Source organism: Sesamum indicum, linkage group LG11 (assembly GCF_026168435.1).
Source record: "Sesamum indicum cultivar Baizhima isolate 11 linkage group LG11, ASM2616843v1, whole genome shotgun sequence".
In the NCBI taxonomy this organism is placed as follows: domain Eukaryota; kingdom Viridiplantae; phylum Streptophyta; class Magnoliopsida; order Lamiales; family Pedaliaceae; genus Sesamum; species Sesamum indicum.
This window is the reverse complement of record NC_142667.1, coordinates 11,636,470-11,651,821: the sequence shown is the minus strand read 5'-3', so window position 1 is coordinate 11,651,821 and position 15,352 is coordinate 11,636,470. Positions and strand designations below refer to the sequence as shown.

Below are 15,352 nucleotides of genomic sequence, written 5' to 3'. Positions count from 1 at the left end.
GGTTCGGGATGAATTTTTGAATATTATTATAATTCTAAGTTAAATGAACGGTGGTGGAGGAGGGCATGATATGAGTACGAGTCTGGTAGATTTTGGATCCTACTCGAGCAGGGTGAAACGTGATGGAGTATGAAGGATAGATTTTAAATCTTGTCAAGAGTAGGCGGGACAAGTTTAACAGCCTGCTTATTTATGTTTTGTATTTTTAATTTTCAACTAAAAGTATGTGTTTTTAAAATTTGATACTGCGATGTTACAAAACATCAATTATGAGTAAAAAAAATATATTTATTTTTAATATTAACTAACTATTGTAGTAGGGCCTCCCTGTATTTGTATAATAAATAATATTTTACGTTTTAAAATATATCATAAGTAAAATTAAAATATATAAATTAATACATCATATTTTTCAAAAAAAAATGATATAATAAAATCACAAATCATGGTTTATAAATAAATATTGAATAAAAAATGTATATGTATATAGGGTGGAGGCCAACAGAAAGAAGAAGCAATGGTCGGCCCACAGGTTGGTTAAGGGAAGCCAATGGGTCCATCAGCTGCAACTTTGAGGACCACTTGCACTCCCAATCTATCTACGCTGGAACTAATAAATTTACACCTCATCACTCTCACTACAACCAATCACTCACTAATGCTCCTTCCTTCAATCGCCAAGAACCAATCAATTTCAGCCAAATGATTATAAGATACAATTTCCTCCACTGATATAAGGACTACGTTGTTGATGAGTAATTTATAAATATTTACAAAAATAAATTATAATTTTGGAGGCATGTTCTCGTCGATGATGGCGACTGCAGCTAATCGAGGCTAGTCCAAATTTTATTTGTGCCCACAGAAAAAAGAAAGAAAAAGAAATTTATTTAGTATATTTATATATTTACACATATATAAGATGAAAACTTCCAAATATAATGATAATTTTGAAAACTAACCCATATGATTAATAATGAGAATTTTATAAAATAGGGGGAGTAGTTTTGAGTGGGTTGAAAAGACATCGGGATCTGAAACTCTAAAAGTCATCCTTATGTTTGTTTTCGGTTTTGGGCCATCTCAGAGATGGCCCAAAACAGAAGCAATGTTTGCCATTGTTTGTTTTGCCATATTTTTATCTTGTTTCTAAGTATCTTATCTTGTTTCTAAATATTTGATTTTTAAATACAAATATATTTTATTTTAACCACTTAATATTTTATACGTAATATTTTCTACATCATTGGAATAATTAAAAATTTTAAAAAATATATAATAATATAATTATTCTACACGGTTAATTCATATATTACATTATTTGAATAATGTATTTAAATTTATCACCTCGAATAGAACAACTAACAAAAAATATTGTTAATCCATTATTAGAGTGCATTTAATTATTTTTAAAAGTGTATTTACATAAATTATTTTTTTTCATTTCCATACATATATAATTAGGAAATAATATTTATTTTAATCCACTCACAACTAAATAAATTATATATATTTTTATACATATATATATATAAATATATATAAAAGAGACATGATTTGACAATGAACAGTATTTTTTGTCTCCCCACTACCCAACATCAAACATAACATACTTATTTTATATTATCTCCAAAAACAAATCCAAACATACACACTATCTCTAACTTATTTTTATTTATCTTTGTTTTTCTCTCTCTATCTCCACAAAATACCCAAAAACAAGTTAAAAACAAAACCAAACATAATGCATATGTCTGATTGAAATAAATAATATTGTTACGGTGGATTTCTAGTTGGAGATCTGCACTTTTATAGACCTGCCAATCGGTGGGTTTTACTTTATCCAAATTTTTAGGCTAAAATGTATAAAATTTTCAAATGTTTTAAAAAATCGATTAAAAATTTCTTTCTATTTTAAGAGCAGGCTAAAAATTGTTCTGTGTTTTTTAAATATAACTCAATCACCCTTCTCGTTAAATCTTACTAACGGCGTTAATTTTTTTATTAAATGATCATTATACCCGTATATTATTTCTTATTTTAACGACGTTGGATCTCTTTTGATCAAATATTGATCGTTAGAGATAATAAATTAATCTCAATTATTAAATTTTTAAAAAATAAAAGGTTTAGATTTAATATATTATTTAACTTATATAATATATAAATAATTTAAAATTAAATAAATATATTGTTATTATATATATATATATATATAAATTAACTACCCCACCTGCTACACCCCACCGCTGCTGGCAGCGCAAATATTCAAATTGTCGGATCTCTGCGAATGCGTTATCAAAATGAGTGAGACCGCTCTCGTTAGAATCCTCTTGAATAGACGAGTCTGATTGTGGTGGTTTGCAATCAAGATTTATCCGGATAGCGACGAATCGACGGCAAACAGGTTCAACAGTCGTGGCTTGAGCCCAATCTCTCCGATTGACAAAAATTCAAATTGAAGGTATAAAAATGTTCATCTTGAAGAGAGCATTCGACTGGTATCACTAGCGGTCAGAAATTCGTCGAGATGGCGCTAGAAATTTAAAGATAAGTTTTCGGCGAGAAAGGAGCTAAAAATGCATTTAAGGCTTAATTTTAATTAACTTATTTATTAATTATAGTTAGTTTATTTTTTTAATTGACTTAATTATTAGATATTTAACTTTAATTTTGTTTGATTTATATATTGGATTTTTTTTCTTTTAAATATATACAATACTAATTTAAATATAAATATCATTTATAAAAAAATAATATAATTAATAAAATATTTAACCTAAATAATAATTTAAATTAATATATTATTTAAAATATTTTTTGTAATTAATATATAAATATTTTTTTATAAAATTTATCATATTATTTAAAATATTCATTTTTCTTTTAAATACACCCATTAAAACTATTTAACCTAAATTTGCAAAATAAAATTTAGTGTATTAAAATTATTTTTTTATAAGATTAATTACATTTTTATTTTTTTGGTATTTTATATTTATAAATATATTTTTCAGAAATTTTGAAATAAAAAAATAATGTATATAAATATGTATAAAAAAATATATTTTTATCTTTTTGGTATTCTTAAAATTTTTTGAAATAAAAAATAATAAGGTATAATTTTTATAATGTAATAAATTTAAATATAATTTATTTAATATTTTATTAAATGGCAAAAAAATGCACACAAAACAAGTCAAAAAAAACTTTATTTTATTATATAGACATATAAAGGATATTTTAGTCCAAAATAATTTAAAACATTGACTAAAACGGCAGAAACAGACAACTAAGCGCACCACCCTTGGGTTAAAATGATATGTTAAGCTCAACTAATAAATGATATTAATAAAATTTGTTTGAATGTGAATTGTAAAAAACTCACAAAATGAAAGTCAAACACAATTTTAAATCAATATTAAAAAAAAAAAAAAAGAAATCATTGTAAAAGTTAAAATATGATATTCATAGTTATTTTCTTACTAGTTCTTTAACTTTTTTTCCTATGTGGATTCTATTATTGATTAATAATGATCCATTATTTGAATAAAGTGAAGATTATTATCTATATTTCAACAATATTCAATTCAGGCATGTTAAAAATACAAATTATTTTTAAATTTATTTTATCGATTGCAAGCTCATAAAATATTTTTCATAAATTAATTTAGTAATATGTTTTGGTGATATCAGTAAGAAAAATATGTATAATTATTTCATTCATTTTAATATGTATAAGACGCATACCGAATTCAATTATTTTGGGTATAGAATGGGAAGACCCAACGGATATTCTACACTACAGGTAAGACTCGAGTAAAACATACAAGTAACAAGTACATGTATTTATTAGGACATGACTGAATTTGAGTCCGAATAGAGTGAATACTCATTGGGTTTAATCATGTCAAGTTTCATATTTCTTTTTTCGTAAAAAAGTTTTTAAAAACAAAAGTTTCTCAATGAATTTATCTGAAAAATCAAATAATATTTTTCTTGAAAATATAAATCAAATAACTTAAATGTTTTTAATAAGAATTCCACAAATATATATATTACTAATAAAATAAATTTATTAGTAATATTTTGATGGGTCAATCAACTAGATTGTGTTGCACATGGATTGTGTTTGGATGTGAAAGGCATGATTTATAGAAGTGTCTAATTCTAAAGATATTCATGTTTCTCATGTATGTCCTTCTCCCATTCCCACTTAATTATCATAAACACCTATTCTTTTCTTAATTAATTTCCCCAAATCATCAAATGCTTTGACCTATGAGTATTACCATGTTTACCCATCATATTTTAGTTCACTAGATAATATTGAAATTTCATAATCAAATACCATGTCATGGGTTCGAATTTTATTGGATATGTGGGCATTTATTTTATTTTATTATAATTTATTTTATTGTTCTTAATTGTTGATATGTTTATTGAATCAATATACTGCTCAATTTATTAATATATTAATATAATTATATAATTACTGCTTAGAAGAAAAGTATTATCATATTCCACCGATAATTTTTCAGTTCTCTAATAATTACCATTTTGTATTAGATAGTTATAAAATATACTCATACTATAATAACAAGTATTTAATAGAGTCGGAGTAAGTATATGATTGGTTGGTTCAATCAGATCAAATTTGATTTGAATAATTTTTTTCATCTTATTATTATTTACGGAATATCATTTACGTATATGTTAATTTAATATTGAAGAGTTCTTAGATCAAAGTTTAGTATATTTATTCGACAAGCAAAATTTTCATGCTCATACCACACTAAGCAAACTCGGCTATATTAAATTGATATAAGAATTTTAGTTCAAATTAAATTTGATCAAATTTAAATTAATTATATAATTTATTATGAAACTAATTAATTTAATTGAATGAAATCTAATTTATATAAGAATTTTTGAACGGAAACCTTCGAAGGATGATTTTGATGCAACGTAGAGATGTTGATTCGAAATCCTAAGGAAATCTCATATTTTTGTCAAGTGTCTCAACATTGTGTTGGTACAATGTAATGGAGCCATTTTGATTATGTCCGGTCTCCATCATGAGCCCCTCTAGGGATCAACATCAACAATTTCATGTACAATTAGTTATTTGCACATACTATACCAATAATGTCTTAATTTAGCAGTTAGCGTTGAGATTTTACAAATAAATTTGAAATCATGAGTTTAAGTCCCACAAGCTTTATGGGTATTTGTATCACTTTATGTAAATCATTGTAATTGATTCGTTGTTTTTAGTCATATTAATGTATTGATATATTATATATCATTATTTAAAAAAAGTAATGAATAATAGAACTCAGAAACGTGTGATATTATTGTTGAAATAGTAGTTCAAGTGGAATGAATTGTGCATTTTTAGAAGGTACATAGGTCATGAAATCGAATCGATTTGAATACGAATCTACTTACGCTACTGTATCCATTATTTTATTGATACATATGCAGAATGTTCTGATCTACTTAAAAATAATTATGGCTTAAAGCAGATGTTAATCCATAGCGATGGAGGACGGATACGATCCTACTGAAGGATGCTTGCGTGGCTGGTCGTCCCTCTTTGAGAAGTAGCCGGTGTCGTAGCTCAAAATAGACATTCTACAGCGGAAAATGATCATATGATCTTGAATTTATTCATATCCCACCTCTCAAATTACCAAAAAAAGAATAAATAATGAAATGCAAATATTAAATTTCCTTATTTTCCTCGCAAAAGTTGATGTAACGATTCTGTCCTTTTATTTTAAGAACCAAAAAAAAAAAAAAAAAGTGAAAATGAGGAAAGTAAAATGAATGCATGTAGTGGAATTACACTACTGCAGAACAAAAAACATGACATGTGACGGATGGAAATTGGAATGACTGTCCCCATATATACATATATGTATATATAATTATGTGGGCACTTTTTTGACTCCCTCGAAAACACACACACATTGATGATTAAAGACTATACATAGTCAATCACCTTCACTCAAAGTTGGTGATTTTTTTTTTTTTTTTGTAAATGATTTCTAGTGAAAATTTAAATCACGGCCACAAAAAATGAGATCAACATTATTATAGAATCTAGCCCAAATCCCCCCCCCCCCTCCTTTCCTATCTCATGTAAGCAATTAGTCTTCTTGTAAGTAGTTTTACGCACTCACACATTCAAGATTCAAACACGAGATCTCTAATAAAAAAGTTTGATGCTCAAAGATCCTGAACCATTGAGTTTGAGTTGTCCCCGTGGGGACAGTCATTTATTTTTGCATTGAAGAGCAAGTTCAGTTATGCTGCATTGTCTCCTTAAATCTAGGTTTTTTCTATATGAGTCACTATGTTAGTATACATGTTTATAGATTTTGTACATTATGCCCTTGAACCTAGACTGAAATCTAGATTTCATGCATTATCCATTTGAACCTGGATCGATTTCTATGTTCCATACATTAGGATAATCATACTACTTCTTATATAATTCACTTAATAACTTAATAATAAAAACAGCCATTTAATATCAATTATATAATCTACTAGTTTCAAGAATATCAACCTTTCTTTTGTAGGTTGATTTTTTCTTCATTATAAGTCATCACAACTTTTATCTAATTTTAAATATTAAATACATATATATATTTATATAGAAAGAGAAAGAGAGAGAAGGTGTGGGGTGGGGGGCAACAGAAATAGCAAGATAGCAAAGAAGCAAGCATGTGCTCTCGCCGCTTGTTTCGGGATATGACATTTTGCTCGGAAATTTGAAGAGTTAAATAAAATTTATCCATATAATACGTGAAATGAGCAAATAAATTTTTGTAAAAAAAAATAATAAATTTAAGCTCTTGTATTTTAAAAAATAAAATAAATTACTGTCTATCTAAAATATTAATAGGAAGTAATTTACTTTATTTTTTAAAATATAGGGAGTAATTTATTATTTTATTTTTCAGAGGAATTTTTTTGTTGATTTTTCACATGATAGGGGATACATTGCATTTTTTCGAAATTTGAGTTCAAATCTAATAAGTTGTGATTTAGAAAGAGGGATGAATGAGATGAAAAATAGTATGCAGAAAGTTGGAGTGAGCAGAGGTGAGCTGTGGGTTGGTGTGAAGATAAAGTGTGGAGTGTGCGCAATTAGCGGTGGGACATATTTCAGATGGAGTTGAAGGCATAAGACACATCAAATGGTAATAATACTTTTTAATTAAAAAGAATTAATGTTGAACAACCCAAAACAAAAAGTATTATAAAATTGAACTGAAATAATGCCACATCCCTACCTTTGCCAATTCTGCATCACGTTTACTGTTTATTTGCTTGTATTCTCTTGTTAATTATTTGTTTGGGCCTTAGGCTTTGACATGGAACAAGTCCACTCCATCTGAGCCCAATTCGAGAAAGTAAGACTAAGAAGTGATACCTCATGGATTTTCTTGAAAACTACGGATTTGAATTTTTTATTGTAATTCCTATTACATCTTTTGTTCAGTTTTATATATATATATATATATGTCATGTAAAAATTATGTCTATCAATTTTATCTAACAAAATATTATACGGGATGTGTACATGTAAAATAAAATAAAAGATATAACCGGAATTGCAATAAAAAATTTAATTCGAATATGAGGCATTCTTCAATTTCATACAATATAGTTTGTTTTAAAAAAACAACGTACCTATATATCTCATGAAGAGAAGAAATTTTAAAATTAGTGCGATCGCATGTCTTTATCTAATATAGAATAGTGATACACGCTCACATCATATATCGTACGATAAGGATTTGGTAAGGACATATGATTGTTGTGAATTACACTTGCTCGTAAATCAAATAATTCTAAATAAAAAAAAGATAAAGTTGACAATTTTAGAGTTCCATCCAAAACATCAATAGATATTTGTAATTTTTCAATAATGAAGTATTCATAATTATGTCAATTTTAGGAGAGCTCGTTGTAATTTATCTTTTTAATTTCCATAATTTTTTTTTGGGTATAGAACTGTATTTCAGGATGACTAATGTTGTGCCACCAATAGATTGAAAATTCTAAGTTCTAACTAAATTTGGACTCATCAGATTTGAATTAGATTTCCGTTGCTTCTCTGTTTACGACCACATTCGGGAAATTGCAAGGTTTAAAAATGAGGTGCATAATTAGAAATTTTTAATTTTATTAAGGTATAGAAATACAAAATCAGACGAGTTGTTCTTGGTATATACATATAAAACGTACTTATTTAAATATAAACGACTATCAATACAGAATAATTGGATTGTCCCGGAATCGACAGCCTACTCTCGCATGTTAAGTTTTATAAAGTATTGTATTTTAAACTATAATCATATGATGCAGAGAATCTCTACATATCATTATGTAAAGAGAAAAACTGCTAAGAATTGTAATTGCACATGATGCGTGCACTGATCCCATTTCTCCATTCAACTAACCATATTGATTCTGAGAGTAAAACAAATTATCAAAGAAAGTTTTGCCCAAATTAGATCTAGCCAAATCAAATCAAACCTATCATATAGCAAATGTGATACACTTGTTATATGATTGGTTACTCTCATTGAATTATATACTGATCACATGACAAGTGTAATACGATTAGTTCAAATTTAGCCAAACCCGATCTTGGTTAGAATTTTCTCGTTAACAAAGAGGCAGATATTTCTAAGTAATCAAGTAAGTTGAGTGATTAATGTGCATGGCTCAGTACAATAGCATGTGAATTAAGTTACAAGACGAAAGAGATACACAGGAGGTCTTAAACAGATCAGAGGATCATAATCATCAAAGTCCAAATGAACATCAACTCTAAGACATTTGTAGTTGATTGAGGGAAGAGAGGGAAGTCTTTGATAAATGCAACAGTACAAGCAAATAGTAAAGAACTATATCCAAATTTGTATAAATCAAAGGGGAAAAACAATGGAATAGATGGTGTTATGTAACATCATCACAAGAGAGACTTTCTTTACACTGTGAAACCAGTTCTAATCTTGGACCCTTAGACCGAGACCTTTCATTCTATAACTCCACAATTGATAATGAATTTTCAGCAGCACAATTCCCAGATCTATCAAGTTCAGTCAAATTTAAGTAACAGTCCCTTGTAAACAAGAATCGTTTAGCCAATAATTAACTGACGTATATACGATCCTCATAGATAAGATTGCAGAATTTAATAAAAATCAAGGTTCAGTTTTTGCGATGAGATTGTACCGGTCATCATAGACAAAAATGAAAGAAAGATGTTTCTTGGGCTTGATCAGGAATGTGAAAATAAGAGCCTTTTCATTTCCAACTTTCAGTCATTGCGAAGATCACAGCAGGGTAACAATTTCCATTACAATTATCAAATGATCTGTTGGCTACTACATATGCACATATTATGCCTTTAAAGAGAGCAGATATTGCAAGAAAATTGAGAAAAGGGGAAGGCGATTTTAACCTGCATTGCTGTCAGCTTGCTCTTTCTGGTGATTTTCAATGCACTGGATTAGATACTTGAAGGTCTCAGTTTCACATGGGATTGTGAGCCCCCCACTTTGATCGAATCCAAACTCCTCTTCAACCTTTTCTAGGAGCACCTTGAAAAGTGGATCAGTAAGGTAGCTGGTTGGGATGATGAACCTCCGAAGCTCTGGGCCGACATATACAGCAAGGTAACCTCTGGGGACATCATGTGGTGGCTCAGGGCTCTGGCAACTATCCTCATCTGAATCGCAGTAGACATTTGAACTTCTCAGCCGCCTACTAACTGCAGGTGAAATACCTCCACAGGCTCGGCCAGATCGAGGGGCCTTGGGGCCGAGTGTGACATGTTGCCATTTCTGAAGAAGCCCTTTAAGCCTAACAATTTGCCTGATGCCTATCACCCTGCTTCCTCCATTTTCATCCATTGGTCTAAGCTTTACCTCAGGAATGACGAGAATGCCAAACTTTATGTCTAAGGCTGCCGATTCTCTTCGCACGAGTACGTCTCATCAGATCTGCTCCACTACAACTTATAGATCCATAACAAGCGTTCAGATTAAAAATCAGATACTACACTTTGGTCAAAATTTGTGCTCTGACATATATATCCACATTTTATTGCAAGCAGAAAACCAAATGATTACTTCAAAAGAAACAGTTTTGAGTGCTTAGCAAAATCAATACAGAGGTTTGCCATCTATATATATGCTCTATTTGCTGTTGATCAGCATGCTTTGATAATAAATATTCCATGTGAATGCAACTTTGACGATTTGGTAGTGGGCAATTGCCAAAGAGGCCCTCACATGGTGAGAGGTTTTATAAAAACATTACTCATTACATGCAATCACGATTGATAATTACAAGCATCAGGCGGCCATCTCTTTCTTTTTCTGTTTTACGAAGTCAAAAGCAATTAAACAAACATGACCAGACATTTCGTCAAACACCTGATTTTCACGTAATATACACCCATTAGGGCCATAACAGCTCTACATATCCATAATATTTTCATGTTTATGGATGTTCCAACAACCAATCATAAAACTTGCGGGGTTTTACATATATCCTTCTAATCACTTGAACAAACAACCAAAACATGGATAAAAAAAATATAGAACACAAAAACCAGAATTAAAATACAGCGAATAATCCATCTATTCATTGGTGTTAAATTCCTAAAAAAATCTGCAAACAGATTCGGATCGAGCATTCTTCGCAGGATCCACATGCATTATACATATATATATTATATTACTCAAACTTGCATCACTCACGGAACATAACATCCACGTGCAGAAATAGAACCCGATCAAAACACAAACATGCAGAAATTACATAAGACACTCATACATGAAAACCAATAACACCCAACAAATACAAACACAAACACATACCATACAGTGGTGGTGGAGACGCGGCGGCGGAACGGAGGAGACGGCCCGTGCTCAGGAATGAATGATCAGACGAGGAGAAATCATGATGGTCAGTAGTATTAGATCATATCAGGCCCAGCTTCGTCGGAGGAGTGGAGAGAGGGTGTCGGGCCTAAATATGGAAAAGGCTCTTTTTCCTACGTCATGTATTTATTTAATTTATTCTATTTCTGTATATATATATATATATATATATATATATTTCCCCTTAGGGAAAAATTAAAAAAGATAAAATTAAAATGGGTAATATTTAGGTATAATATTAAATGTAATTTTTTAATACCCCTTAAATTTGTTTTCTTCCAACAAAAAACTCATAAAATTCGATGATATTAGTAAAAATATTAAATAAAAATTTAAAGTAAACCCTTTCCTAATTGAATTATTATACATTTATTGTAAGTCGTACAAATATTTTTTGATTAAACTATTCTTGTAAGGATAGAGAAGTATTTACTCACAAATATTAGCATGTAAAGATATATATGAATAATTTGGTCATAAAGAGATTTGGCTGACGTATAATAACTCTGTAATAAGTGATTAATAGAGGAAAAATATAAATTTTTCTTCAATCTTTTTGCTGAATGTAAATGAATTTCATAATCTTTACTAATAAATAAATATATTTATTGAATATAAAAAATATGAAAAATATTAATTATTATTTTTTAAATTATAAAAAAATTATATATAATTACATGAGTGAAATTATCCCTAACATTTATATAAAGGAATGTGTAGAGTTTGGATTGGATTAATAGTCAAAAGAGGGCGGGCTTAGAGTTAGGGGCCCGGCCCGGCCCGCTATTGCTCATATACTCCTGCGTTTTATTGTCGTACCGAATTTCTCGCTGCCTTTCCCCTAACTTCTCGGCCCCAATCTTAATTTCCACATTAAAAAAAAAATGTTTTTTCTCGTTTATTTAATTTATTTTTTAGTAAAAATATTAGTCTAATTATGTGTAATTATTAAAGAAATCGAATTTTTTTAAATAATGTTACTATTCTGATATCGTAACTATTCTTTTTTGGGAAATATTTGGTATTTAATATGCTATTTTACGTTATAGTTCTTTTTAATGGAAAAATCACATAAAAAATACGGAAACGGTGTGGTGTATTTGTGAAATATATTACAGGAAAAACAATTTATTTTAATATTATTATTATGGATGTATATTGTTTTTTACAATTATGCAAAAAAATATTTTCATTGTATCACTATATCTTTTTGTATTTACTTTAATTATTTGACATTTGTTAGAATTACATAATAAATTTTCATTGGGATTTACAAAAATTTGAATTATGTGTTTATCTGTTTATTATTGAGAAAAAAGTTGAAAAATATGGATATCTTAGTGGACAAGTTATAATAATTCGATGATTAGTTGTACTAATGCACATGCAGACCAGCAAATCTTATGTCTCTCTATCGTACAATGATTTTAAGTAATTATTTTTTTTTAAGGATAAACACATGATTATATTAATATTTTAATAAATTAAATAGTATTTTAATTTTTCATCAGTATAATTAAAAATAATAAAACAAATCATAATAAATTCGTAAAAAGTAAAAAAATACGTATATGTATGGTAGGATTAGAATTTGTCTATTAAATTTCAATTTAAATCATTAAATTAGGACATTATTGGTATTTTAAGTAATTGTTTATACAAACTATGGTATGCCATACATCATATATATATATATTTATATATCTTTTTAGGTAAGAAATTTAATATTAATTCCCGTTGAAGGTATTGCAATTTCGACACATCTTCACATGTAAAATCAAGTGAATAGCTTCCCCACTTGTATCATATAATTTTAATGATATAAAAGTTTCGGTATTTAAAAATTCAACATTTTTTTACATATAATATATATATATATATGTATATATACTTAAAATTAAGAGTGCATCATTGTGGGCATTATATGTTGAAAAATCGTGAATGATAAATTAAAAATAAATTTAGTTAATAAATTTATATTAATGAGATTAAATCGTAACAAGTGATTGGTTGTAATGTGCAGCGTGAAATGATGGTTGGTGGCGCCCAATCATCCTCCAACCATATCAATCAACCGACATATGTCAAACAACAAAATGGTGTGTCCTTTGGTTGAACTGATGTATCTATTCTAGGTAAAATAATGCTTCCATTCGAATGAAAAATCATTACCTTTTGCAAGCATCTTTTCCATACCAACAAACTTATTCAATAGTAAATGGGCTCGCTATTCACTTTATGTCATCAAATCAAATTCAAAACATCCTTAGCAACAATAAGCATTCCAATGTTACTATTCGAGAGGGTCCAAAATATTAATTTGGTTCGTTATTTTCTAAGTTCATAATACTAGTATTTTAGAATTGTAAATTATTATATTTTGATAGACAAATTACCGTCATCGTTCACGTCATATCAAAGCTATAATTAAAAGATAAAGATAAAAATTTCAATTTTGACCTCGACTACCAACTACATAACTACTCTATATCCTTTAGTTATCACAACATCATATTGTTTTTGGAGTGAACAATTTATGTGGGTGTACATATGATCATCATTCGGCCACCCGCATAATTATAAATCTCCTACTACTTTTGGAAACAACAATTAAATTTCAAGAATTGATTTCAATTATTTTTTCCCAAGTGAAGTTGTCGCATATATTATTTTATAAGTTATATTAATTATAAATAATTAATTAATATCAACAATCATCATTACTGAAACACCAACGTCGATAGAGCCAAAATTCTTCTTGTTCTAAAAAAATTTCCCCCTTTAGAAATTCCAAATCCTTATGTTTTTCTCTTTGCAATTTTCATTTGAATTTTTATTTTATTTTAAGGTCCATCATATTTTATTTGTAGTTGTTTAGGTATTTCACCATCGACTTTTAAGAGTTGTATATATTCCTTTGGCTTCAGTCCAAACCATTGAAATAAAATATTATTGACATAAATTGATTAGATTTTAAGGGGCGTAAATAACTGAAGTTGATTCAACTTATAAAATTTGAAATAAGTAAAGCAAAATATAATAATTCCATAATGCTCCAAGAGATTCATTCGATTTATAGAAACTTTAAGTTAACAAATATCTAAGTAAATCTATCCGAGAGAGGAAGGCTGAACAGGGGATGTAGCTCAAATGGTAGAGCGCTCGCTTTGCATGCGAGAGGCACGGGGTTCGATCCCCCGCATCTCCATTCTTCTCTCCTTTTCCTTCACTGTCCTTAGCTGCCACAGTAAAAGTCAAATATACGCAAACAAACTGGATTAAGAGCTGTTCACTATTCTCCAAAGCTTAAGATTTCCGGCTTTATAGTTTAATAATTCAAATCATATCTTAGTGATTAAATAAAACAAACACTAATCAGATCATATCATTTACTCGGGTTAAATATATTTTATCCCATATTAATGAAAAAGTGCAAAAAATCTCATGTGAAAAAATAAAATTGCAAAATTGCATCATTTTTTAAATTATAGGAATCCTCCTCCACTTGCCCACTCAATTCACTTTTGAAAGACATGGCTCTTTAGTAGCTTATTTCACTTTATATTACAATAATAAAGGAGGCGTGGGTTCGAATTTTTGTGAGAGAGGAGAGAAATCCCCTTTCTTTGCTCTAATTTCCTTCAATTTTTATTTTTGTCCCTCGATAGTAGTTATATTTCCCCAAATAATATTATCAAGCTGGAAAATGCGCCAATTTTCTTTCAACAAAAAAATATTTAGCTGACACGTGCTGGGCACGTGGCTATTGCCGTTAAATAACTAATGAAAAACTGAAAGAGGATGAAAAGTGCTAATTTTTATAAGTTACGGGATTAAAAGTGCTAATTCCATAATAAATGGGTCCAAAAGTTAAATGAGCCTAATTTATGGGATAAAAAATGCTATTTTTCGATAAATAACAACGATCTTATATGAATTTTGACATAATTATGGATACTCAATATTATTTGAAAAATTATTAATATCTACTGATAATTGATAAAATTATATAATTCTTGAAGGATCAGTTTTGTTTTCATTGTATTTTTTGTCTAATGTTTTTTTCAACAGTTGTAAAAAGTTGGAAAAGATGGATAATTTTTTTTTTAAAATCGTCCACTTAGTCCATATCTTTTTAAAAAAATAAAATAAAATTATAATTTATAATATACAAAGGCGTTTTGTCCCGTTCGCCATAAAAAAAAAAGACAGAAACCTACTAAAAAACTAGGCTAGTTATTAATTGGATAACTGTTAAGATGAAGAAAGTATTTATAATTTTTTAAATAACAAAAAAATACTAATTGGTAAATATGTCTAATTTAAGGAGAAAGCAATTAGAATGCATGCTTTATTGCTTGCAACTGAAGCACACT

General features: G+C 28.6%; 1 protein-coding gene and 1 non-coding gene across 3 annotated transcripts; one reads left to right on the top strand and one right to left on the bottom strand.

Moving 5' to 3' along the window:
• Positions 1-9,314: 9,314 nt before the first annotated feature.
• On the bottom strand, positions 9,315-11,078 carry LOC105173720 (protein SMALL AUXIN UP-REGULATED RNA 51). 2 transcript variants are annotated; one of them, XM_011095582.3, is made up of 2 exons: positions 10,914-11,078; positions 9,315-10,045 (listed from the first exon to the last, which is right to left on the bottom strand). In XM_011095582.3, exon 2 carries the CDS (start codon positions 9,939-9,941, stop codon positions 9,486-9,488), a length of 456 nt encoding a protein of 151 aa, XP_011093884.1. In that variant the 5' UTR covers positions 9,942-10,045; positions 10,914-11,078; the 3' UTR covers positions 9,315-9,485. The 2 variants fall into 2 exon arrangements, with proteins under 2 accessions (XP_011093884.1, XP_011093885.1); XM_011095583.3 differs by having other exon boundaries at positions 9,315-10,039.
• A 3,033-nt stretch (positions 11,079-14,111) lies between these two features.
• Positions 14,112-14,184, top strand: TRNAA-UGC (transfer RNA alanine (anticodon UGC)). Its single transcript has one exon. It is a non-coding gene; the product is annotated as a tRNA-Ala (tRNA).
• Positions 14,185-15,352: the final 1,168 nt, after the last annotated feature.